The sequence below is a fragment of the Excalfactoria chinensis genome, chromosome 1, assembly GCF_039878825.1.
Source record: "Excalfactoria chinensis isolate bCotChi1 chromosome 1, bCotChi1.hap2, whole genome shotgun sequence".
Classification (NCBI taxonomy): domain Eukaryota; kingdom Metazoa; phylum Chordata; class Aves; order Galliformes; family Phasianidae; genus Excalfactoria; species Excalfactoria chinensis.
This window is the reverse complement of record NC_092825.1, coordinates 106,377,230-106,403,984: the sequence shown is the minus strand read 5'-3', so window position 1 is coordinate 106,403,984 and position 26,755 is coordinate 106,377,230. Positions and strand designations below refer to the sequence as shown.

The 26,755-nt window shown below is 37.8% G+C and overlaps 1 protein-coding gene across 1 annotated transcript in view; it reads left to right on the top strand.

Moving 5' to 3' along the window:
* The window catches only part of USP9X (ubiquitin specific peptidase 9 X-linked), a 94,565-nt gene that overhangs the window by 13,136 nt on the left and 54,674 nt on the right, over window positions 1-26,755 (top strand). Inside the window, exons 2-10 of the mRNA XM_072327135.1 lie at window positions 10,835-11,088; window positions 12,322-12,467; window positions 12,782-12,861; window positions 18,864-18,976; window positions 19,672-19,890; window positions 20,979-21,094; window positions 21,319-21,570; window positions 21,647-21,785; window positions 23,325-23,477. Coding sequence (XP_072183236.1) covers window positions 10,993-11,088; window positions 12,322-12,467; window positions 12,782-12,861; window positions 18,864-18,976; window positions 19,672-19,890; window positions 20,979-21,094; window positions 21,319-21,570; window positions 21,647-21,785; window positions 23,325-23,477 — 1,314 coding nt within the window. The 5' untranslated portion in view covers window positions 10,835-10,992. The remainder of the gene's footprint in view (window positions 1-10,834; window positions 11,089-12,321; window positions 12,468-12,781; window positions 12,862-18,863; window positions 18,977-19,671; window positions 19,891-20,978; window positions 21,095-21,318; window positions 21,571-21,646; window positions 21,786-23,324; window positions 23,478-26,755) is intronic.

The following is a 26,755-nucleotide window of genomic DNA, read 5'->3' as shown; positions in this document are numbered from 1 at the left end:
TGTTTGTGTGCCTCATTGGCAATGATTGCTTCTTTGAAAATGTCAGTTATAAATACAGTTTGTACAGTACCTGCCTGTTGACTTCTTAGGGATTTTTCTCTTCTGACAGGTTCAAAAATCTGAAGAGTAGAGTAGAAATAGCAGTGTGAAAAGGTTATCTTTATTCCTTTACGGTAAGGATGTAAGATAAGCAGCAGCTGAATACCCTGAAACAAGCAGACTGTCCAAGAATTTCTTGGTCTCTGGTGCCCTATCCTGTGGCCAGTCTCATAATTGGTCTGGATATTTAATACAGCATGTAGCACTCTCCAGGAGACTACTTCATATGGGTGGTATTTTTGTTTCTGCTTAATTGTTTTTCCTAGATGCAAAAAGGCTGTAATTCTCGAATTTCTTAGCAGTTCTGCAAATAACATCATAGAACCATAGAATGGCTCGGGTTGGAAAATGATATACTTCTTCTAAGAAGATGATGATCCTGAGATTTGTTCTTGCTAAAAGCATGCAGTTGTGGTGTTTGTGTTTGGGTACTTTTCTAGAATAAGCATTCTTCCAGTTCTGTTTCCAAATACATAGGAAATTTTCTGTGCACCCCTCTTTTGTGGTTGATTGGCCTGATACTTGGCTATGTTAGTGCACGTTTTGCTGTGCCAGGTTTATCAGATGATAGAGATTACTTTATTATGGTCTCATTGTTTATAATCCCATTCACTTGTATGCCATTTGCAAAAATGTGCTAGAGATTTTATAGTTCTGTTTAAGTTATCAATAATATTGAGTAGTATGGGATGAAGAATTGCTACCTATGGGGTTTCGGTAGAAGTGTTGGCCCGTTTTCTTTAAAATGTTGTTAGTAGTTTATTCTATGATCTAGTGACCCACCTGGTAGATGAGGGAAAGGCTGTTGATGTGGTCTACCTAGACTTCAGCAAAGCCTGTGACTCTGCCTCGCACAGTGTTCTCCTGGGGAAGCTGGCAATGGCTTGGAAAGGAGTATTCTTTGCTTGGTAAAGAGCTGGCTGGACGGGCCCAGAGAATGGTGGTGAATGGAGTTAAATGCAGCTGATGACTGGTTACAAGTAGTGTTCCTCAGGGTTTGGTACTGGGGCCTGTCCTGTTCCGTATCTTTATTGGTGACCTGGATGAGGGCATTGAGTTCACCCTCATTAAGTTTGCAGATGACACCAAGCTGGCTGGAAGTGTCGATCTGTCTGGGGGTGGCGAGGCCCTGCAGAGGGATCTGGACAGGCTGGATCACAGGGTGGGATGAGGTTCAACAAGCCAAGTGCTGGGTCCTGCACTTTGGCCACAACAACCCCAGGCAATGCTATAGGCATGGAGCAGAGTGTCTGGAAGACTGTAAAAGAAACGGACCTGGGAGTACTGGTTGATGTTTGGCTGAACATGAGCCAGCATTGTGCCCATACAGGTGGCCAAGAAGGCCAATGGCATCCTGGCTTGTGTCAGAAATAGTATTGCTAGCAGGAGCAGGGAAGTAATTGTCCCTCTCTACTCAGAACTGATGAGGCTGTGCCTCAACTGCTGTGTTTGGTTTTGGGCCCTTCACTTCAGGAAAGATATTAAAGCGATGGAGTGTGTCCTGAGAAGGGCAACTAAGCAGGTGAGAGGTCTGGAGTACAAGTCTTACGAGGAGTGGTTGTAGGAGATGGGATTGTTCAGTCTGGAGGAGGCTCAGGGGTTGGTCTCTTCTCACTGGTGACAGGTGACGGGACGAGGGGAAATGGCCTCAAGTTGCACCAGGGTAAGTTTAGGTTGGATATCAGGAAACACGTCTTTACAGAAAGGGTTGTCAAGCACTGGAATAGGCTCCCCAGAGAGGTGGTTGAGTCACCATCCCTGGATGTGTTTCAAAACCATTTGGATATAGTGCTCAGGGACATGATTTAGCAGAGGGTTGTTAGTTAGGGTAGTATGGTTAGGTTGTGGTTGGACTTGATGATTTTTAAGGTCATTTCCAACCTGAGTGATTCTATTGATTCTAAGATTCTGTGACCTTATTGTGCTCTGTAACTACCTGAAGGGAAGTTGTGGTGAGCTGGGGGTTGGCCTCTTCTCTAGTGTAACAGTGGGAGGGAGTTATGCCAGGGGAGATTCAGGCTGGACATTAAGAAGTATTACTTTTCTGACAGAGTGGTCAGGCACTGGAATGGGCTGTTCAGGGTTGTGATGGAGTCATTGTGCCTGGACATGTTAAGGAACATTTGGACATTGTGTTGAGGCACGTGGTTTAGTGGGAATATTGGTGATAAGTTGATCTTGTAGGTCTTTTCCAGCCTTTGTGATTGTATGATTCTATGATCTATACAATTTTTTAAAAAAAATTAAATCGTTTGACGTTGCCTGTTTTGTTTACTGTAAGCTTGATCAGAAAAACATGTAAAAATGTGAAAATTGCCCTGACGTACAAGACTGTAGGAAGTCATGTATCCTACATTGGAGGCTGCATGTTTTATGAGACAGGTCCATGTACAGAAATGGTAGTTTTGATTTCCTCTCTCCGTTCCCCCCACTTCTCCCCCTTTTCCTTTCTGTGCTATTGTGGGCTATATCCTGTTTTCAAAGATCTAGTAGAAAATGTATCTATAGATTCTTTGGATCATTCAACTCGTAAAGCAATTTTATGCGGCTTACCTTAGTTTTCAGATTTTAAAGTATTTAGTATAAGTTGTTATAATGTGGTAAATGATTTATATTGGAAACAGGTTTTGTTATGACATTGAACACTTGACAAGCAGTACATCAGATTCAAAGCAGGAATATTACTTTCACGGCAGAAGAAGTAGAGAAGCTTAATATTGATCTAATGATTCATATGATGCTTGCTAGGATGTTTTCAGTGTCTTTCTAAATTGTGGATGGTGGTCACATGTCTGTGCTGGGAAATACGTACTAGATGAGAATAGTCAATTAAAATAGTTTTTTAGACTATATGTTAAATGAGCTGTGTGAACAAAAAAGTTATTTAAAAACGCATTGTTTTGTTAGTATGTTGCAATATGTTTACTTAAAAATCAGTTTTGTTTAGAAGTGCAGGAAATATGAGGTGTTTTCTACCTGCATCGGTATACAAAACAATATGTTACGCTGAAAGTTTTAAAGACTCACTTTGCCACAAAAAATTCCTGTGGCTGTCCAGCTATCGTTTCCTGAACCATTGCTTCATATTGTATGCCAGTACAGAGTGTTTGTCTCCTCTTTGGAAGACTACTAATTGGCTGGAATGGGAGACTGTATTGTTCGCATCTTCATGCAGAGAGAACGTGGAGGTGATCACTGTTGTGTGAATGTAAGCGTCTGATCGGCTGTCTCTTTCAGACTTTTATTACATCCTACTTCATACATTCTGAAAACTCTTCCTTTTGTGGTGTGCTTGGGCAACCCATAGGAGGTCAGTGATATGTCAGGGCTCAGAAATATTTACATTACCTCTATTCCCCTAGTGCTTTGCTGCAGGAATTCATATCTTACTGAGAAAGCTTTCGTCTCTTAAGTGGAGTGAAGCCTATATTTTTTGCTACTGATAATTATGGGAATGTATTTTAATTTCTCCCATTGACTTTTGAGCATCCAATAGTAATGCTTTTTTCTTTTTATTCAGTAGGAAAAAGGCAAAGCAGTCAAGTAGGATATGAAATAGTATTATAAGTTAATTATACCTTTTTTAAATCAAGTGAGATTAAATCTTTCCAAAAGCCTCATAGTGTAACATCATGTAATTATTAGCATTTGAATTAGTGCTTAAGGAACAAACAGCATTCTTGAAGTATTGCAGACTGTAAACTTTGCTATGTAGCTTTGAGAGGTGTAATTATTAAGAGGACTACTCTGAAAGTAATGGCTCTTATTTTGTACGTTGGCCCACAACATCAGAGCTGATGTTGGTGGTATGACAGTAGAGGTTGAGCCATCTCACCAGTATCCCATTCCATTTTGCTGCTGTGTGACAGATGGCAGCAGAGGGGCAATCTGACATGGTGGCATCTGACATGGAAATGCCGGTGAAGCAAAGGTGTGGAACTGAAATCCTCCATGTGGGTAACATGGCGCCCACTGGCATTCATCGACACCTGCTGATCATTTCTGGAGACCAAGCAGTGGATGTGTGTAGTGCATTTCAGTGACGGTGATAGTAGCTCATTTGTGTTGGTGTAGATTAGTACAAGTGCAGTGTGCAGGCTCTGTGTTCATTGCTGATGAAAATACATAGTTTGTAGTGGTGGCTATGCTGAAAAACAGTATTATGTCCTGAGGTGTTGCCTTATCAATTAGTATTGTTGTGCTCTTTGTATCTGTTGTAGTTGCCATGGAAACAAATAGGAGGCATTACTTTCAGAGCAACCTATGCACATCCATTTTAGAGCTGGATAAACAGTGTGAATTACTGTCACAAAACCATGACACTTACATAGTGTGGCCTTGAGTGAATTATGGGTGTGAGAGAAATAAGGAACCAGGATTGTTCCATCAGTCTTTGTTGCACACAGTAGACATACTCAATATTTTCCTGCACTAGCAATCAGTAGACATAATATTTCTGTAGATGGCAGAGTGTTGATTGCAGGTATGAGTGCTGTAGGTTTATTGAAAGGAACACAATATAAATATAAGCACGAAGCAATGATTTGTCCTTGCTCATAGTGTTCAAGAGCTGCCTGAGGAGTACCAAGATTGCACTCAGACCCATAATACCAACTCGATCCTCATTGGTTGCATTGCCAGGAATACATTTTTGGAATGCAGAAATGCGGCCTCCTGAGTAAATAAACTGTAGCATAATTGGAAGACGTATAGCACTGCGTTGCTTAGCTGTGTGAGATTTAATCTAACCGTGAAACAAATGCACGTAATAAAATTCTTTGATCTGACTTTTTTTTTCTAGTCTTGAACCTGCTGTAACTTGTTATGTCAATGTAAAGTGGAAGGAAATCTTACCCACTACTTTGCATATTCATTGTGAATTCAGGCAAAGATTTGCATAGCCATACGCAATGGCATGGAAGGAATACCTCAAGACATTTAAGCACTTTTAAAATAGAATATGGAAGTAGCTCTAAGTTACTAAGTTTCCTCTTAGGTCACAGTGTGTGCATTTACCAGGGTTTTGTTTATTTACCTGTCTCAATGATGTTGCAAAGTCTGACTTGTTTTACAGCAGTGATCAAAATTGACCTCTCCCAGCATAAAAGATGCTTTGCATTCTTGCTTACCAGTGGCTTCAGTGTAGTTTCTTGATTGTCTGGAAGTGTTTAAGAGTTAAATTGATATTGCAGGATCTGTAAATCCCATATTCCCCCTTCATCCAGATGTATTCAATCTTACTGGGCCACAGTTTCATGCCAGTTGAACCAGGTTAGCTCTGTGCGGGAGTTCTTGAGAACGAAAGAATGATCATACTCATTCTACCCATGTTTTGTCTAGGGCAGCAGCCTGAATTTATGCCTATGGAAAAAGATAACAAGGCTGTGGCTTGCCGGAGGGAGTGCAGTTAATTGCCTTAATGTTTGCTGGTTTGGTCTGTAAGGCATTGACTGTTTTCTTTCTTGGTGCTGTATATTTGGCATTTTGCTCCACACACAATCATGTGAGCAAAGCACTTTTCCTTCCTCAGAATAGGAACTGAAATTGATTTTTTCAGTTTGGTAGCCAGAAGAACTGTGTGTATAATCTGAAGACTTGACCTCTTGCTGTTACATTATCTGGGGAACAAATATCCTGTACGTTGGGTATCCGCTGCTGTACTGTTTAACTGTTGAGAATTCTTGGCAAGTGTGTGCATTCTAAGCTGAGATTGTCGCACTGCTGTCCCGTTCCCTTTTGAGAGATTGAACTTCATTGATTCTTGACTTCAAGAGAGACAATCCTTCCTATGTTCTAAAGGATATCCTTGTTGGTTTTGTTTGTTTTGGTGCTGTTAGTGTTTTTTCTTTCCTTGTTTTAAGTCTTTTGGGAAGTTATTCCAGGTGGAAAGAAGAAGGTGATGTTTTGATTATGCCAGTTTGGTTGTCTGATGTGCTGGATCAAACTTTGGTTTCTCAACATCAGCTTGAATATAGCTTGCTTTCTTTAAGATTTCTTAGATGAGATCGGGACTGAAAAAATCGAGTGGAAATTGGACAGCATTAGCTATGGGAGCCTGAGAAGAGGCTTTACTTCTGATGACCTGATAAGGTTTCTATTTGAGCCATAAGCTTAGGCTGGCTGACTCTTAGATCTGGAACAGCTAAATGTAGCCAGATTCTGCTCTTCACTATTATGTCTCAAGTCTCATTTATGTGTGAGGAGCCGGTCCCACTTTTGATTCAAAAAAAAACTTCTCACAAGGTGAAATAATACATTGTTTTTGCAGTAACCGAGCTATCAAAAGCAAAAAACCATTGCTCTTTTCATCTTGGTTACTTCTAACCCTAGTTGGTTTTTAATAGTGACTGGAAAAATATGGATTTCTCTGTCTGTGTTCTTGAGATGTGCTGCATGTCTCGGTATTACAGTTCTCCTAATGCAGGGCGTAAATGTGACAATTTTGGTGTCATTGAACTTTGTTTGCCACGTACCTGGATTCACATTAAGGCTTCAGTTTTTGAATATCTTCTGAGTTTTAGTTTTTCCACCAGACTTCTGCATTCCACAGTTCTCTAAAATACGGGCAGGAGACAACAGGTCGGGCTGTCTCTTCTCTAAATCTGTTATACAGATTGTATTCGTTTCATTCATGTTTGTTACTCAAGCAGGATGAATCACTGTTGCTTAAAACTAGCATTTTATTTTTTTGCCTCTTTTTTTGTGCAGCTTCTTCAGCACAGAACACTGCATAGTTGGTGCAGGATGATTTGAATGTGTTTAGACAAATCCTTCTTGGAGACCATCCTGAAACAGTTCAGAGTTGCAGTCTCTTTACTTTGCCCTTGTGGGGTAGTAACAGGTGATAACTTAGTTTACTCTCTTGTGCTTTTGCAGCTAGCTTAATTCATGCGAATGGTGAGAGTAAAAGCTTCTAGGTAGATCTAAAGTTGTGTGCCATTAAGTTAAGTGTTGTTTAACCTTAACCTGTCTTAACACTGTTTTGAAATTTAAAATATTATGATGATCTGTAAATCATTTCCTCCTTCCTGAAAGATACAATACACAAAGAAGGCTAATGAGAAACCTACTGGGGTGTATGTAGGATGCAACTCCTGAATCAGGTCAGTGTTACACTTTTGGAAGGGTGTTTCTAGCTTCGAAGGCGTTTTGATGGCAAGAAAGGAATAGGGCAGAAAGTTAGAATCCAAGTCTAGAACTTTTAAAATGAGAATCACATCCCCTATGATGAGTCAGTGTTTTATTAGTCCTCTAAGAAGGCAGTTCCCAGAATCCGTCGTGAAGTGAAGCTGCAATACCTTTGAACCCAATAGTTGTATTGCTGCAGTTATGGGTTTTGCAGTACAGTGCTTAGGAATAAAAAGCTTATCTTCCTTGAGATGCTGGTAAGGTAGGAATCTGTCTACAATAATCTTGGGAAAAGTTCATGTTATTTCTTAGCCTACTTGTATGATTTTAGGGAGCTCCATTCTTAACATGTTGAGTATGCTAGGATCCTGGAGTAGACTGCATGTACCAAAATATTTCAGTAATTTCAGAAGTCACTTTAAGAAACTCAGATGAAAGCTATTCTAGAAGGGAACTGTATTAGAAAATTACATCTATTTCTTCATCGTTTCATGATGGAAGTCAAAGCTGAGTTGAGGCTCAAGCATGCTGCTGTCCCAGTGGAGCCCTACCAGCAGCTGGTGTATTCTGTAGTCGCCTTTTCCCAATGTGATTAAAATGGCAAGGAGACAGGTGAAGCAAAAACTGGATTTTACCTGTCTTTTATCAGTGGATCGACATGATATAAAGAAATGGAAGGCATGGCAAATCGAGATTTGCTCAGCTGGCAATCAAAGCTGAATGTCAGTGGGATGTATTTGACTTAGTTTTCATAGCCTCATGTATTGCTTGATGAATAGTGGAGTAGTTAGTATGACAGTTAGCAGGTGTTTGTCTCCATTCTGATGCTGCGTCAGAATGTCCATTGAAAACCCTTTGATAAGGATGGTGTTTTTTGGCTTTTTTTTTAAACACTTAGTATGTTGAAAGCAAATTTGAATATAGTAGTAATTAGCCATAGATTTAATAATAATAATATAGAGGATCCATATGCTTCTGCTGAATACAGGCAGTTAAGAGTTGTTGGGCTGTCTACTGGTGCAAAATGAGGTGGCACTGCATCAGTTTACATTTGCCTATAGACAGGTTAATTATAAGTAGGTGCAAAGGTTAATTTGGAGCTGAGCCATATTATGTGCCTTAGGGAACTCTAACTCTTAAAATTTGGAATTGTGCAGTCTGAGTTCAGTGATTGGAATTCATATTTTCCTGGTTAATGATTCCTATTAAAGTTAAAACAGTATTCTATGAGTGTGTCCCATTTGATGTTTTCTCTAAAATGAACGGTTAAATTGGAGCTGGGAAATGACTCCCTTATAACACCGTTTAAATATATAAATTGACCATGACTTGTGCTTACACAACTGTGTTTCCTACTCTAATTAGAAAGAAAACCTCAACACAGATGTCTTTGCAATTTAGAATATGTGGATACTATAAGAAGCAGTCAGGTCATTTCTTGCAGCATAACTTGACATTACTTCTGTATCTCTGAAGATACATAAGCACCCACCCCTTACTCCTGCCAAGTATTGGGGTGGAGGGGAAGAGGATAGGAAAGAGAGCATTTCACTCACATAGTTATCCTTGTCTTAAACAGTCACAGAATTGGAGGGATTGAAAGAGACTTCTAGAGATTGCTTCTATTTGTCCATGGGCAAAGCAATGAGATGAACTTCTCTGGAAGTCCTGACATGCACTTGAATGAAGAGTGGGAAGGTAGCATGTAGAGACTGTCACAGTTAGACATGATCTGAAAGCTACTTCTCTAAATGTTCTGTTTACTAATATCTACAGAATTCTGGATGTTTTTCCTACACAGACCTTGTTTCAATCTGTGAACCTGCAAGATCTTGAATAATGTGATCATTTCAGTAGTTCTTTTGTATCTCTTCGCGAAGTTGTCACTCACCTTGAGCAGAAAGGAATTTACAAAAATATGTTGCCCAGACTCTTGAGCTAAGCACAGAGGCAAAATCTGAGTGTAAATTCAAGCTAGTATAAAGTCTGTGTAACAGGAGATCTGCAGGGTTGTCCTGGTTTTGAGGGGGGGGGGGGGGGGGGAACGACAGGGAGGACACATGCGGCTGGCATCGTTTTCTTGTTTTTCATCGACTTAACTGGCTCACTCAAGGATGAGTTAAGCAAAAGAATGAAAAGAGGTGGGACTGAAGCAGCTCACCTTCACTGCGAATTGCTGGGGGAATCTCAGCTGTCAGAGGTTGCAGTTTGCAGTTCAGGGAACCTGGACCAGGACTGGTACTGAAAGCAGCTATTATGCCCTTTCCCTGTCTTTTTGCTACCTCACTCAGTATGGTAAAATTATAGACTGGACCTACTGAGGAGGGAGGGAGATGTTTACTGTGGTCATAGGGTTAGCTTAGGGCTGTTGAAAAGTACAATGTAGGTTGGGAGAAGTTTGATTTGGGAGAAGTTTGATTTCATTGGCAAAAGCAAATACCTAAAAGCTTCATGCAGGTAACACAGTGGAAATGAGTGTGTTCTTGTGGCCTGACATTTGATTTTACTAATATTTTCTACCTAGCAGTCTCTAAACTTAATAGAAAACAAATACTTAAAGGAAAACATTTGGAAAAGAAAAAATAAAAAAAAAAAATAGATCACCAGTGCACATAAGTAGCTTTGTAATATTGCATTTTTAAAAGTAGGTAGGAAGTCTAAAATAAAACATTAGTCTAAAATAATGTAATAAAGTTAAATATAATGATCATAGAATGGCTTGGGTAGAAAAGGACAATATCCAGTTTCAACCACCCCTGCTATGTGCAGGGTCACCAACCACCAGACCAGGCTGCCCAGAGCCACATCCAGCCTTGCCTTGAATGCCTCCAGGGATGGCGCATCCACAGCCTCCTTGGGCAACCTGTTCCAGTGCGTCACCACCTTCTGTGTGAAAAAATTCCTCCTAATATCTAATATTTGATAAATACATAAAATAGAAAAATATTTAGATAAGTATTAAAGCATGTAATATTTATGGAATTGTTGCTTTGTCATGATTACAACATCAGAAAATAAATCTGATATCTCCATCTTACTGGCTAAAGTACTCAGTGGGGGTGAGGCGGACTTTTGTACTGGGCTTGAAAATTCAACAGATCCAGGTTTTCATAGGCAAGTGCTGAAAGAAAAAGGAATGCAGGTCAGACATCAGGGATGAATACTGGTGTACTAACAGAAGTTTGGTTGTAGGCTCTGTAAGTCTTAGCTGAAGTAGAAACAGTTTTCCTCAACTCCCACTCATACATTTGCAGTTTGGACAGTCAGGAGTAGAATACTGGACAATGTGATAAATATGACTTTTTTTGTGCTCTTAATCAGGTCATGTTAAGCAGTTGCATTTGGACTTGTCTGTTTCTCTGTGGTGTAAAGGTGTAATTCTTACTTGGAACATTAAAACTACGTTAAGTATTTCAAATGCTACCTTCTTATCATGTCAAATGTACTCAGTAAATAGAAATAGTAAGCCTAAAATAAAAGATTTAATAGTAGTACAGAAATACACTAGTACTGTTTTTGCAGTGCTCTTTTCCAGGTTCAAATGACTTTTACATGCATATATCACTTATATCACTAACGCATATTGTCTTTTTTTTTTTCTCCCCAGGTTATGCAATGGTCTCTGCAAGATGGCATGTTCTTGAGTTGGAGCTTTTTAAAGCAAGCATATGCTGGTACTTCAACTTTACTAAGTGGACTATAATTTCTTCTCTCACAACAACTACTTAAGCAGACAAAATTGCAAAGATCTGCCCTGTGTCGAGTATGACAGCCACGACTCGTGGCTCTCCGGTAGGAGGCAATGATAGCCAGGGCCAGGCTCCTGATGGACAGTCCCAGCCTCCCCTCCAGCAGAATCAGGTATGATATTAACAATTGAGTTATCTAGAAGTACAGAGCTTAGTTCTTTAGAACAGCGTTTCTGATCTATCTGAACTGTGAGTTTGTGTAGTGCTAGAGATGGCTAATTAAATGAGCTTTTTCTTTGTTTTGGGGAGTGCAGAAGGAATTTAAGGGATGAATACAGTGCTGTTGGTAAAGTAGATAATGTTAGGGAACACGGTGTTGGAAAATATGCTCCCTTTTCAGGCAGTGATGTAGTTCTGTGAAGTGTATTTATTTGGAATATGGAGTTGCCTTGGAATATCAGAAACTTCACTTACAACTGTGTTGTTGAGTCTACCACATGTTGGTAGAAGTGCTCAATTCTGTAAAAGCACTTTGTAGATAAAGGAGCGTATGGGGGGTGGTTAGTCTCTTCTGCCCAGTCCCTCTTTGTTGTACTAGGCTGCCTGAATGATGTAGCATGTTTCTTTTGAACACAGTATCCAGCTTTCAAAGAAGAGTAAAAAACCTTCAAACATATAGTATCATAATGCAGTGGCTCTTCTATACCTGGAAAATAGAAAAGATGCACTTAGATACCGCAGCCCAAACCAGTTTTATTTTATGTGGTATTTAGATGATGTTTAATAAATAGCATAGATTTTAACATTTATTATTCTTGAGAATCAATGGTACTTCGGTATATGTGTGATGGGTAGCCTCGGCTGGCAGGTAAGCCACCTGGTCGCTTTATCTCTCCCTCCCTTTGTGGAATGGGCTTAAGTAATTTTGTGCTTGTAGTTGGCTAGTAGTCAAGCACAGTACTGTTCTACTTGGTGTAAACTTTCCAAAAATGTTTTCATGATCTTTTTTTCTGTGCTATTGTTAAAGTTTTTCTACATATAATATTCATCTTCAGAAGATAGGTAAAATCAGAGCATCCATACAGTTTTTATTTTCATCTTCTAGATAGGTGGTCTGCTGAAAATCAATCTCTTATTACAAAAAAAAAAATCCAACAACAAAAAACAATTTCCTCTCCGGGAATGTATCTTAATGCTTAAAACTGTACTGACAGAAAGCATATAGCACATTTAATGTCTTATTATTCTTGTGAATAGATCTAAAATGAAATCATTTTACTACATATTTGTGGTGACAGATACACGGTTCAAGTGATTATTTGAAATATCATCTGAATGAAAAAGCCAAAAATAAGTGGCACACAAGTGTAGACAGTATTTCAAGTATTTTCCCTACCAATTTTAGACATCTTCACCTGATTCTTCAAATGAGAACTCTCCTGCTACCCCGCCTGATGAGCAGGGCCAAGGAGATGCTCCACCTCAGCTTGAAGATGAGGAGCCTGCATTTCCACACACAGACCTGGCAAAGTTGGATGACATGATCAACAGGTGCTTTCACTCTTAATGCTTTTTTTTTTTCCCAGTGTGTGTAGATTATTTGTGAAAATATTTTGTTAGTGGAAGCAGGATTTGTGCTTCTCTCAGTCATTGGTTTTCTTGAAAAACTTCTTATTGGATTAGAGTTTGAAAGAAATGATCATATCTGGTTTTGTGGGTTGCTTTTTTTTAATGAAAGTGAAGCCTTCATCAGGGCCTTTAAAAATACATATTTTTTTTTACCTTTTTTTTAAAAAGGAACAAAGATTGTTCATTTTTATGAAGCGCAATTGAGGTACATGGTTTTGTTTTCTTTTTGAACATAGGCCTCGATGGGTTGTTCCTGTGTTGCCGAAGGGGGAATTAGAAGTTCTTCTAGAAGCTGCTATTGACCTGAGTAAAAAAGGTAAGCTGAAAAGGGAATGATCATTGACCTAGCTGACAAGTGATAGGACATGAGAAAATGTTCTCTATTGGACCAGGTGACAAATGGTCTTAGGTTGTGCCAGAAGATTAGATATAAGAAAGAATTTCTTCACAGATTGGGAAGGGGCTACCCAGGGAAGTGCTTGAGTCTGCCTCTGGAGGTATTTAAGGCATACTTACGTGCCACTGAGGGATGTGGTTCAGTGATAGAACTTGATGGGTCAGTTGGATGATTGGACTTGATGATCTTGAATGTGTTTTCCGGTCTAGATGATTCTGCTGTTTGCTATACATAGCTTTTTAGTTGTGAGAATTTTTGAGACTTAAAAGTTCTTAGTTATTTCTGTTACAGCCGTGATCCTAAAGATTCTGTGTCACTGAGCAGTGTTCAAAACCTTCATAAATCAATAACTTGAAGAAATTGTCAATGTGTATAGAAATTAGGTGCCTTGTATGGTATAAGTAGAAAGGTTGACGAAGCTCACAGCAATAAAAAAAAATCTTGTCATTCCTGTCCTACCTGTTTACTCTGTTATGATATCAGACCTAGGGGGTTTGGTCTAAAACTCAAAGATTTTAGTTTTTACGTGAGGTTTTTTTTGTTTGTTTTTGTGTTATTTTAACTGCGTTGCTAATCTAGATTTCCGATTGTCTTGCCATACATTTTTTTAAATTCAACTTGGCATATGCATGCTTTTGAGAATATTAGGGGAAAGTTAGAATGGTAAGCAGCATAATAATACTTTTACCATGTTTTTTGCTGTCTGACTTGCTTGGAACTAGGTCAGTTCCCTGTCAAGATTGTGTATGTATTCACTAAATTGACAGATTTGTCATCTATTTGTAATCTTGTTCTTGCCCCAGTATGTGAGTGATGCCTAAAGATACTTTCCTAGTGTACTTATACTTACCGGTTGTGTTTTAAATACGGTGACATACAAAATGCCTGTTCCTTCTGTGACATAGCTAGACCATCACTTCTATGATGATAAAGGTTATACTTAGGCAGTTTCAAGAGTAAAAAGCTGGCTATGGTCAGGAAATTTGGAGTTACCCCAGTTTTTCTGTCTCTATATTCTCTGGAGAAACAAAAGTTGGATTGCACCAATGTGGTCCAAAATAGGATAATGATGCACTGTTGCTAACACTGATTTATCAACTGGAGTTGTATTTTAAATTGGCTTTCTTTGCATTTAGCTAGATCTGGCAGGAATTTTAAGGAGACTGTAGACCTTTTTAAAGAGATCACACCTGTTCAGGAACTAAAGAAATTCACCCTTCTATGTACGTAGGCTGCTGAAGCGGTGCAGAGCAAAGAAATTTTCTGCTTATGATTCACAAGAGAGATGTATGTACTGCCAGCTGTTAAGTCATATTAAAAATATAAAACACACACAAAAACAAAAACATGTCAGTGCAATGCAATGAAGTAATATGAGTAGAATGAGATTTTTGGCTGCTCTTAACATCACTGTTCTTCTCAAAAGCATCAGACATAGCCGAAAGTTCTCATATAAAGTCTTTTTTTCTTTTTTTCTTTATAAAGCTGTGATAAAATAGTGGGAATCTATGCATGCTCTTATGTGAAAAGTGCTTCTGCATTGCTGTTTAATTGTTCCTCTTGCCCTCTGAATGAATTTATTTGTGTTAACAAATAAAATGATCATTGGCCAAGGATAGAACTGGGAAAGCTGTTAGAAATAGTTGCTCTCTAACCATTGTCTTCATAGTTAAATCCTAGATTCTGCTATTTACCTGCTATGCTACCTACATTTCTTTTATTGCAGTCTGTAACTCTTTAGATCTCACTACTTCACTTATTGTAATTTGTTTGTTTGTTTAAGTACCTTTTTCTAGTGGTTGTAGCTCTTAAGTGGCTTTTATTCCTCATGTTGCCAGTAGCCATTGGCACTGGCTTTCTGGAGGCACTCTGGGGTAGTTCCTTTCTTTGTGACCCCATCCTTAAAAGAAAATGGCTGCATTCTCTTGAAATTGTTTCAGGAACTGAAATTAAAAGGAACTTAATAGAATTGAAAGTACTCACAGAAACACAATTTCATCCCCACGTTCAAGTGCAGTGAGCATATTTGACGAAGTAGTACGAATCCTATCTAGATTGTGACTTACATTATTCCTGACAGATGTTTGTTTGTGGAAAATTAGCTTTTTGTGTATTGGCATTAGTGGGTTATTCTTCATTAAGTGAGCCATAAGTCTACTAAGTGATAAGCTGAAGAAACTCTTTGAAAAACAGCATTGAACAAGAATGATGTTTATCTTCACGTAATTCTGGAACACTTATAAACTGTTTCAGATAAAATTTGCTCCATAAATAAATGTTATAGTTATTTGGATGCTAGAAATTTATAAGGGAAAAAACTTGTTCTTGGTTCTGTTGTTTTTTCAAAGGCTGAAATATTCTCTGCTCTTTCTTCTAAAACGCCCTCAGCAGCTCTGTATTGCTTTGTTCTTTGTAATGTTTGCATTCAGTTTCTAACATACTGCCAAAACTTTGCTGTGCAACACACAGAAATAAGATACAAGGCAACTTTACAACTCAGAGCTTATTCAAACTGAAATAAAATGGCACCACACAGCTTAAACCTTCAGTTTTGATCCCGAATCTTTGTAGTGGATGGATCACAAAGGCTTGTAGAGAGGGAAATAGTAGAGAGGCTGGTCCTCTGGCCTCAAAAGTATGTTAAAAAATAAAAATAAACTTTTTTAATCTGAATGAACATCTGCATTTCTGTGGGACCACCCTTGAGTTCATTACTGAAACTATCTTCTGCATTTTCTTAGAGTACCCACATTTTCCAAAGCTTAGCCAGTTTTGTTGGGCTGGAACCAATTGAGCGAAATGATCAGCAGATTCAGTGTGATGCTCTGGTGTAGAAGGACTCAAGTATTCCTGCTGATTAAGAGTTCTTGAGAGCCTGCAAGAATCTGAGTGTGATGTGGATCCGCTGTATCTGTGAGCAAGTGTGTGTTGCTCAGAGCTCACTAGCTCCAGGTTACTTGTTCTGCAAGGTCTGACTAAGTCCTTGTCAAGCCACTGAAATGTTTCCTGCGCTGCGCTGCCTGAGGCTCCTGGTCTAGTGGGAGCTTTGGGTTGCCATAGCAATGCATGGAACCAGCTTAGGTCTGAGGTTCCAGCTACAAAGTTGTTTAATCCAAAGTCTTGGAGAGGAGTTGGGTGGCATTGTGTGGGGTTTTGATGCTACAGCTTTTCCTCCTCCAATCCCCCTAATTACAGCTTCCTTATAATGTATTGTTGCATACCACATTCTTTCATGCTCACTTTTTTCTTGCTGCATAGTCGATTTCCACCACATCTCTCTAAATACTTAGCTTGGCACTACACGCATGCACTTCTCAATCATTTTCCTTATCCTTCTCTGCCCCCAGAATTTGGAGGAAGGAAAAACAAAAACAAACAAAAAAAAAAAGGCTGCTTGTTATCTTACCTCGGAGTTACTGATTCTGATTCAAGCAGTAGATGCCAAGTAACTAATGCAATTAGTGGCTCTTTTCTCAATATCTTTGAATTGCTGAATGCTTCCTCTTCCAGTCTGTCTTCTAGGGCTCCTGTTACTCTGATACTCCTGTCCTTGTAGATACCCAACCTTGATTCCTTCCATGAGTACCATGTGTTATTTCAAGAGTTTGGAGCACTGTAAGCAGAGGTGGAAGGTGAATACATATCTAGGAATCATACAAGTTCTGAGATTTCTCCATCTTCCCTCTTTTTCCAAGTTCATTGAAGCACAGAAGGGACAGTGCGTTTTTGAAGCATAATCTATTTTAGTGTTCTTTGAACCTGGTATAAAAAGTCTTGTTAATTGAAGCTGGCTCACCATTGTGGGAGGAAGATGGTGCTTGAAAGATTTAGGGAGATGTTAGTGCTGTACTGGTAATCAAGGGAGCATTAAAGTGACTTGCAGGCATGCTTTAAATTTGAGTTCAGGAGTTAAGTTCATTGTTGAATTTGAAAGGAGCATTTCCTCTAGGTCACACTGAATGAGTTTAATGTCTTCTCTTCTTCTTTGTGTGGGTTGAATTTGTAGTATTTACACCCTTGAGTTTGTCAAGTTCTTTGTTTACTGTGAATGGTGAAGCTTTAGGCAGCATCCGTCTAGTGCTCTCTTTTTGTCATTTTGTTATTGTGGTTTATGGCCTCTTATTGCTGGTCTTAATGCTTCATAGTGTAGGGATATCAGCCGTCCAGACTACAAGCTACATAGAAAGTTATTGTGGAATTTCTGATATTTGGCTGCACAGTGTGTGTCGTGTACCTCTGGTAGTGATAAAAGAGAGTGCTGCCATGGGTCTCAACATGGCTCTCTGAAGATTCTTGCTTTACTCTAGCTGCTTGAGAGCTGTACCCACCATAAACATGTAGGCTGACAAGCACTGTTAGAAGAGTTTGGTAAGTCTATGTGGGATGTAATAACATGCAGGACAGAAGTTCCTCTCAAAAACATCTGTCATACAGTTATTTGTGGCTGTGAAGAACTTTTGATTTGATAAGCGAAATCAGTCCTTTGAAACCAGTGGAACTTTACTGTCAGGAAGTATCATTAGTAAGTTAAAGGTAGAGGAGGAGGAAAAGAAGACAGTAATTCTTGTGGATCTGGGTGCTGTGGGTTTATTGAATGCTAAAATTACCTGATTTAACATAGAACTTGTTCTGTAGAGAAACTGTGTGCAGGTCACTGTTTTCTTTAATGTGCCCAGAGGCTTTTCTTGTATGCAGTGTATACTCATGCATATTGGATATATTTTCTTATTGACTCTTAGCTCTATTTTGGTCTTTGTAATTGAACTTTTAGAACGGAGACACAGTTTTATACTGGGTTCCAAACAACTCGAGCATTTTAAATAAGTAAAAGAGAGGTATGGAGGACTTGTACTTTAAATTTCATGCATGTTGGATTGAAAAGGTTTATGACAGTGTTGCCATCTAGTTATATCGGGTTCTGGCAGCAGAACTACAAGAAACCGTACTACAAGTGACAGTGGCAGAAGAGAGGATTCTTCATGTTTAATTTTGCAGGTCAGTTGTGTCTGGGAAGTTGAACAGGTCTTACCCTTTCTCCTCTTTGCTCACTGAATTTTACTGGTTCATAGAGAACATAAAAGCCATACTGGAGTACTGGGCCCCTCAGTACAAGGGAGACATAGATATACTAGAAAGACCTCAGTGGATGGCTGCCAAGATGATAAAGGGACTGGAGCACCTCTCCTGTGAGGAGACACATGGAGAGTTTGGACTGTTTAGGTTGAAGGGGAGAGGGCTTACAGAAATCTTTTCAACGTGTGTTTGTACTTGAAGGAAAGGTACGTAGAAGCATGAGCCAGCTGCTTTTCCATGGTGCATAGTACCTGGACAAGAGGCACCACAAACTGGAACACAGGACACTCCATTTGAACACCAGGCAGCACTTGTGCACTGTGCAGATGACAGAGCACTGACACAGGCTGCCCAGAAAAACTCCTCATTGAAGGTCTTCAAAAGCTGCCTGAATATGGCTGTGGATGCTCTTCTCTGGGTGTCCCCACTGGAGCAGGGGATGGGCCCTGTAGCCTCCAGAACTCCCTTCCAATCCCAGCTGTGCTGTGATTCTGTGATATGCATGTATTATAAAGGTGTAAAAAGTGAAGACTGCTCTTACTTTTGCTATTATACCTCTGGTGTTACAAGCACAACGAAAACTTTTGTTTTTAATATAACTGAAAAACTAACTAGAGGAATGCAGTTGTTGAAGTGTCTTTACTAGAATATTAATTTATCATATATTTTGTATGTTTAAGCTTATGTTAGTTTTGCTTCATACAAGGTGTCCCTTTTAAAAAATAACTCTGAAACTTTGATCACCAAACCTTTCTCTAAATCACTGCTTTCAGTATTTCTAAGTGTGTATAACAGCTGATGAAATTACGTGTATCATAATTGTGTATTTCTTTCTTATTTTAAAATAGGCCTTGATGTCAAAAGCGAAGCATGCCAGCGATTTTTTCGAGATGGGTTGACAATATCTTTCACAAAAATCCTTACAGATGAGGCAGTGAGCGGCTGGAAGTTTGAAATCCATGTGAGTGGTTTGTTGTTGTTGTTGTTTTGTTGTTGATATCTTTTAAAGCAAGTGATTTTTAAAAGAAGAACAGGGCCTGCATTCGTGACGTTGAGGAGGCTGCAGAGACTGAATGTAATTTTCAGAAACGACCACGTCAGAGAATGGGAGAGTTCTTGCATATGTGGCTTTTGGGAGGAAAAATAATCTTTCCATCATTGTAGTTTCATCTTATTGCCTTTGTTGTTTTTGGAGGGAAATAGAACACAAGGGATGATGCTGGCAGAAAACTGGACTTTGTATGTTCAGTAGGGGCAACTCCTGGTCAATGGGCTGTCTTTGGATAGATGTCTAGATACGTACTTATTTTTGTGTCCATGCTAGGATGAGAAGGCTTGCTTTTTTTAACAGAAGCTTTTAGCTGTCACTAAATTCTGAATGTTTGTGGCAGCTATATTAATATTCAGAGCTATCTCTTGGACAGCCGCTCATGAGCCGCTATATGAGACCAAAAATATTTTGGTCTTTTTTCTAAATTAATTTTTAGCTGGATGCAGACTAAGTTCAAAGCCTTTATTGGAAGAGGTACAAAGTTTTAAGTTCTGCATTGTAAAACTCTTATTCAACTCAGTAAGCTAGTTGCACATGGTTCAGAGTTTATAAGGTTGTATTGGAATAGTCACCTGTCATATTATTGTGTTGTTTTTTCTTCATAGAGATGTATTATTAACAACACTCATCGACTAGTAGAACTCTGTGTGGCCAAGCTGTCCCAGGATTGGTTTCCCCTTCTTGAACTTCTTGCCATGGCCTTAAATCCTCACTGCAAATTCCATCTATACAATGGTACACGTCCCTCTGAAACAGTTCCCGCAGGAGTCCAGCTCGCTGAAGATGAACTTTATGCACGTCCTCCCGACCCACGCTCACCAAAGGTATGACAGCTTTTTCAGAACTACAAAACTGAGTGTATTTATTTACCTAGTGTTTCCTAACTATCTAGTCACCATAGAGAAGTGTTTCTGGGGGAGGTGTGGTGGGAAATACTTATTGTGGGTTGTTTTTTTTATATCACCAAAAAACTTTTGCTGGTTTTGACCCCTAATCAGTCATTATTTAATGTACACTTGCCCTTATAACTATTTCAGTCTTTGGTCCACCATTGAGCTGTATTGTGTTTTTGTGATAAACTGGTATAACTATTGCAGTGCTATTCCTACTGTGTTGTTAAGCTTGTTTCTGTTTGCCAAGTGATGGATGTAGCTTCTCATTCCCTGTGATCTTTTTAGATGCTGTATCTAAGAAGGGGGTTATGTAATAGTGTAGGATTTTTATTTTAATAGATCGCAAGTATAGTTTTATTGTATTTTTGGTTGTTTTGTTTGCTTTTCTCAACTGATGATTCAGATTACTAATCTGTTTCAGGCCGTGGGTCTGGGTTCTTCAGAGTTGTGTTCCAAGTGGGACTGGTACAAATTCAGGAGCTACTGAATTAGATTTTGTTGCTTGCTTGCTATTTTGCTTTTTGCTTTTCTTTTTTTGGTAGTACTGCTAGCTATTGATATGTGGGAACTGAAGATAGAAGAACTCTGTGTCCTTGGACTTACTTGCATTGCTAGTCTTATAAATAAGAATATTATTTTGTGTTCTTGCTGTGTTTTTATGTGGCATTATCACATCTAGGAACAGAAACGAATACAATTAACATATTTTCTGTAGAAATTTAGCAGCCAGACCTGAAATACAGACACTTTTATTCTTGGATATTTGATAAGTTACCTTGAGTAACTAATATTCAGCAATTGTTCTTTCCTATGATAATGGGAAAGATAGTATTTCTAAGTATTTCCTTAAAACTGAATGTGTAAACAATATTGACTTGCTCCGTGTCAATTCTGTTACCTTCTAACAACTTGCTGTGAAAAGACATTTTTTAAAGTAACTTGATTACCAATAGATACTTGAAAGTAATCCTAAATAGTTACTTATAAATGTCAAATAATCGTTCGTTATTATATTGCAGGGTTGGCTAGTAGATCTTATCAACAAGTTTGGCACATTAAATGGATTTCAGATCTTGCATGACCGCTTCATGAGTGGATCAGCATTGAATGTTCAAATAATTGCAGCTCTCATCAAGTAAGTTTTTAAAGAATGTTTTACGTATTTGGAGAAGTTGAGCTATGTTAAATAAATAAAAATATGAAACTTAGTGTTTTCTTGAAGCTCACTCCCCTTGCCATATATATATATATCCATTTCATTTCATGTGCTTTTAAGTAGAATTTATTGCTCCTTACTAACTTAATATTACACAACTATTAATTATGATGCTTTGATCACTTTTTTTTTTTTCCTTTTAGGCCATTTGGACAATGTTATGAATTTCTAACATTGCATACAGTGAAGAAATATTTCCTTCCTATTATAGAAATGGTTCCACAATTTTTAGAAAATCTAACAGATGATGAACTGAAAAAAGAAGCAAAGAATGAAGCCAAAAACGATGCTCTATCAATGATAATCAAATCTCTAAAGAACTTAGCTTCAAGAGTTCCAGGACAAGAAGAAACTGTAAAAAACTTAGAAATATTTAGGTTAAAAATGATTCTTAGGTAAGATGGTACTCCCAGTATGATATGCTACTGTTAATATTTGTTTCACACTGACTGCATTTAATTTCTCTTACAGGTTGTTACAAATTTCTTCTTTCAATGGTAAAATGAATGCACTAAATGAAGTTAACAAAGTAATATCCAGTGTATCGTATTATACCCACCGGCATGGTAATCCTGAAGAAGAGGAATGGCTTACAGCTGAAAGAATGGCAGTAAGTGCTCTTCACCATAAATTATTGAAGAGATTTTTGTCCTCATAGTCGTGGAAGTAGCTATATATGATAGATGCTGCACACTGCTAATTTTGCTATGTAATATTCTAAACAATACATATTTACATCATGGTAAAAAGTCATTTAAACAGTAGTTTTTCTGTTAAAAATTGCTGCATTTGTTCCAAAGCTTGTGTTAAATATTTTTTGTGCTACTAAAAACTTGTTTTGAGATCCTTAAATAGAATGATTTCTATATAGTGTTTAAAAAAGAAAATGAAAAAAATTGAATCACACTGGTTTCATCTTTTGAAACTTTAGTGATGCCAAGCCTAAAAATGAATGCTCATTTAAATGAGAATCTAGTCCTTCTTTTGTGCATCAAATACATTTTCTAGTCAGAATTCTGAGTAATCATTCTGCATTTCATTTTTCAGAAGTTGAAAGGTGTAGAAAGTAAATAGAATTTTTTATCTATTCTTTGGTAAAGGAAACTTCAGGCATCCCATTTTGTGATTATATTTAATATTCATATGCTTTAGATATCGTTTTGTGCTTCAGTGTGTATGTGGCTAACTAATAAAATGAGCATGTGTAAAGCTAAATTCTTAACTATTCTCTTAAACTTTGTGGAACTTGAAGTTATTTTTGAGCCATTGGTCAACACTGTAGGTAGTTACTGGTCTATAATCTGTAGAGGAACTGCTGGCAAAAAGAAATTATTGGAAAATTTCACCTTTTTGATAAATGGGAGGAAATGCTTTTTTCACACATTCCTTGTAGTTAATCATCTCAGACAAGGCCTCTGTTTTTAAGTAAAAACATCTAGGTTTAAGTATTTCATGACCAGATTGAATGCTTCTGTAATCAAGGGTAATGTATTTGAAAGAATACTTGTTTTCTTTTTTGAAGTTCAGAATGCTGCTTTGCTTCAGTTGGTGTATAAAGCCATTTTCAGGCAATTATACCACTGAGAAAAATTCATCTACTTAAACATTGCTTATTTCCCTCTAACTCAATTAGAAGCATTAAAAATACCTGTAAGTGGAAATATAGAAATAATCCAACATTTTTCCACTTCAGTTTTTTCCTATGCCTTTTTTTCATGGTATGCTGTAGGACGTACCAGTTGAGCTATAGTAATGTCTTAAACAATATGTTTTCTATCAGTGATTGTGAAGTGGAAAAGCTTTGTTCCTTGAGGTGAAGATTTAACTGTACTTCCCACTTGACGGTTTGTTTGAAGTTGCTTGAACATTTTTTTTAATGCATTGAGATCATGATTTTAATAGGCTGGAAAAAATGTTTTAAGGTATTACAACGACTGACGTATTGGATTATTTTAAACATGGATTCCTTTTTTTTAAGAAATGAATTGATATATAAACACCTTGTACTGCAACTTTCTAGATTCTCCCAGTTATAGTTTTGTATATAAAAACATGAATCTGTAACAGATTGAACTTTTTCTTCTTAGCTTAAATGTTATTAACAGCACTTCAGTAATTTGAGATGACACTTCTTTCTTTTTATAACCAGGAATGGATCCAGCAGAATAATATTTTATCAATTGTGTTGAGAGATAGTCTTCATCAACCTCAATATGTAGAGAAGTTAGAGAAGATCCTTCGTTTCGTCATCAAAGAAAAAGCCCTCACTTTGCAGGATCTTGACAACATTTGGGCTGCACAGGTAAAGTATTAAGCTGTTAGTCTGCTCCTGAGCAGGAAGAAGCTTGTTCTGTCGTAAACTGAGATGATCTGTGCTTCTTTTAATTGGTATTAGACAAAACTTAAGAAAGATCTGCAATCAAGGAGTGTTTGTTTTGGGGGCTTTCTGTCTCAGAATTATCTTCTCAAGTGTGTTCAGTAAAGGAGGTCAACTGCATATGTATGTAAAGTCTTCAAAGAGCTATGTCCTCTAGGAATCAGCCTTTATGGCTCAGGTCCACAAGTGCTGGTTACTTCTTAAGTAACCTTTTAGAAGCACAGGATCAGTCAGGCCCACATGCTGTAAGCCAAGTAAGTGGGACAGAAGACCATCTTGGCAAACAGGACTCTACTTGGGATTCAAGCAGTTAAAGAAAATGTATGATTTGCAGGAAGAAAACAAAGGCTAAAGCTCAACCAGAGTTAAGTTTGTGTTTTTTGCAATTCTGAGCTCAACAATCTAAAAAAAATTAAGATACTTAACTATGTCCAGAGGAGGGCAACAAAGCTGATGAAACAGCTGGAGGGCACATGTTATGAGGAGAACCTGAGGGCGCTGGGCTTGTAAAGGCTGAGGGACAACCTCTGAGCAGGGCAAGTGGGGAGAGAGGTGCTCATCTTTCCTTCCTGTTATTTTGTGACAGTATGCTTGAGAGTAGCTCAAAGCTGCATCAGACTGGACGTTAGGAGCGATTTCTTTTCCTCTGGGGTGGTCAAACACTGGAACAGGCTTGCTGGAGATGTAGCTCATGCCCTGTGCTTCTCATTGTTTGAAGCATTTGGATAATGCCCTAAATGATATGATTTAATGTTTTGGGTGGTGTTTTTGTTTATTTATTTGTGTTGTTTTTTTTAAAGTTAGCAAGTATTTAGAAGCCCTCAGGGTTGAGCCAAGTCTGAGTTATGAAGAGAAATATATATATATATATATATATTATGAAGAGAAATATATATATATATATATGTATGTATTAAAGCTTGTAAATTTTGGGGTATTCTCTTGTTTACTTAAATTATCATTGAAGCAAGGCTTCCTAGTTGTGCGTGCTGCATGAACTTAGTTTTCATAAAGGAGAGTTAAAAGGACAAAATGATTATTAAATGTTGAGTAGTCAGGGTTGTCTTAGGGTAGAAATAAACACGAGTGCATATATCCTTGTTCATAAATAAATTCATAGCAAAGCTCTTAACATAGTTGTATAAGACCTTATATCAACTGTAGTATAGAAAGGCTACATCCTGGCTTGAAGACAGAGCGCTAACACAGGAACTGAGTAATAGTGTATCCCTTCTTTCCTGATGTTCAAACTCTTCTGAAATTCTTTGACGTAAGTGAATTTATTCTGGCCATGTTTTCAGGCATGTCATTTTCAGGTTACTCATGAACTATCTTAGCAGTAGAAAAGATTTAGAAAAGCAATTGTAGTACTAGTAGGCTTGTATTAGCTTTATTACAGCATTAACTGCTATTAAAAAAAAAAAAAAATCAACTGGAATTTGTAAAAAATATTCCAAGCAGTTAAATATTATTGCTCAGAGCCCCTGAAAATTGGGATGTGTGGGTAAGCTAGTTTAAGCCATGCTTATGGTGTTCCAGAAAAGTGTGAACATGTCATGCAACCCTTGAAAGATAGGGAAAGTCCATTCCAGCAGTTGCAAAGTAAGTTCAGGAATAAATCTTTCATGCTCTCAAATACTTGGTTTGATCTGCTCATTTCTTTTCTGCTTTCTGTTAGATAGTTGCCACAGTGCACTTGCAGGCTTGTCTAGCTTTTTATTTTTCTTTTTCCATTGAAATTTGGAGTCAATAGGCCTTATTCAGGTAGACGTTTTCACTGTGGCTTTGCACATGGAATTAATTCAGATAAAAGGGTAATAATAAGTCTCTTGACACAGAATGTTTTTTTTTTTTTCCATCTCCATTGCTGTACATGCTTATAAGTTCTTCTTAAATGAGTGCTTCTCTAAGAGCAGGTGGGACATGAAAGTCAGTAGTGAGGAGCTGGTTTACTTGGCAGCTTTATATAACAGGCAGGCTATTTTAACTCTGACTCAGTGCAGTACTGATGTTTTGCTTATGTTTTTGCCTAAGTTTAGAGGTGGAGCATGCACAAATGCACAGTTAATGATACAGAAGTGCTCTGAGAATCTTAGCATACAATGAGAATTTAAAAAAACTACTTGAGAAGTAATAAAAGCCTGCTACTTTTGGCTTTAGAAGGCAGCATAAGTTTTACTGATGTTTTCATTGTCTTACAAAACCAGCACACAAAGTATATTTGATTTGAGGAATAATGCTGATATATCTGAAGGCAAGCATGAAGTTACAGCCTGTTGAGCTGCAAGAAACTATCTAGTTGGACAAGGAATAAAAGTTTAATTGCTGATATTCTAAAGTATTTAACTGCAACTTTAAATAGGCTTCCCTGTTTCCATACAGCAAGTTCACAGATCACACTCTGGATTCATCTCCTGTTAAAAGCTCAGTGCATACTTCTTTCATATGTCACATACTGGAGATGCTCTTCCAGTTTTCTATGCTGCTCATTTTTCTTTCTATCCACAAAGCAGCCTGATGAGAGAGGTTAAAAAAAAAGAAAAAAAGGTAGATGTTTGCAAAATTGAGTGCTGCAACTGGTTTAGTAATTCCCCATCTCCTAATCTGACACAGAAATAAAAGTTACAACTTATAAATTTATAAATATAATATAAATTTTATATATATAATATATTGTATATATTATATAATATAAATTTAAGGCACGTGATTAAGATTTCGAAGGCAAGGCGTATTCGTTTATTTTCTGCTGTTTTGAAGTGAACTACTGATGCGGGCTTTAAATGATTTCAAAACTGCTTATACGTGCATTTTTAATATTGTACAGGACTAATTACATCAAAGAGTTGGTTTTTTTCTATGTATGGCTTTTTAATTCTCCACTTAGAGAAGATTTTTCTATCATATATCAGCTGCTGATTCATGTAATCTGAAGTTGTTTTTCCATGAGTGCAGGTTTAAAGCACGGAATGCATTATCCTATGGGGAACTGTAGGAAAGCAGTGTTTAAAAGTCAGCCTTTTTTTTTTCCTTCCTCCTTAAATGTCAAAATGATGATATATACCAAACTCTAACTGAAAATGCTACCTAGTATATAACTTAATATCTTGACAGTAATAGTTCAGTTGCTGTATTTTTTAAGCTTATAAGCTTCTGCTTGATTTCAAAACGCTATCTGCTAACAAGTTGTTAATGAAACTGCT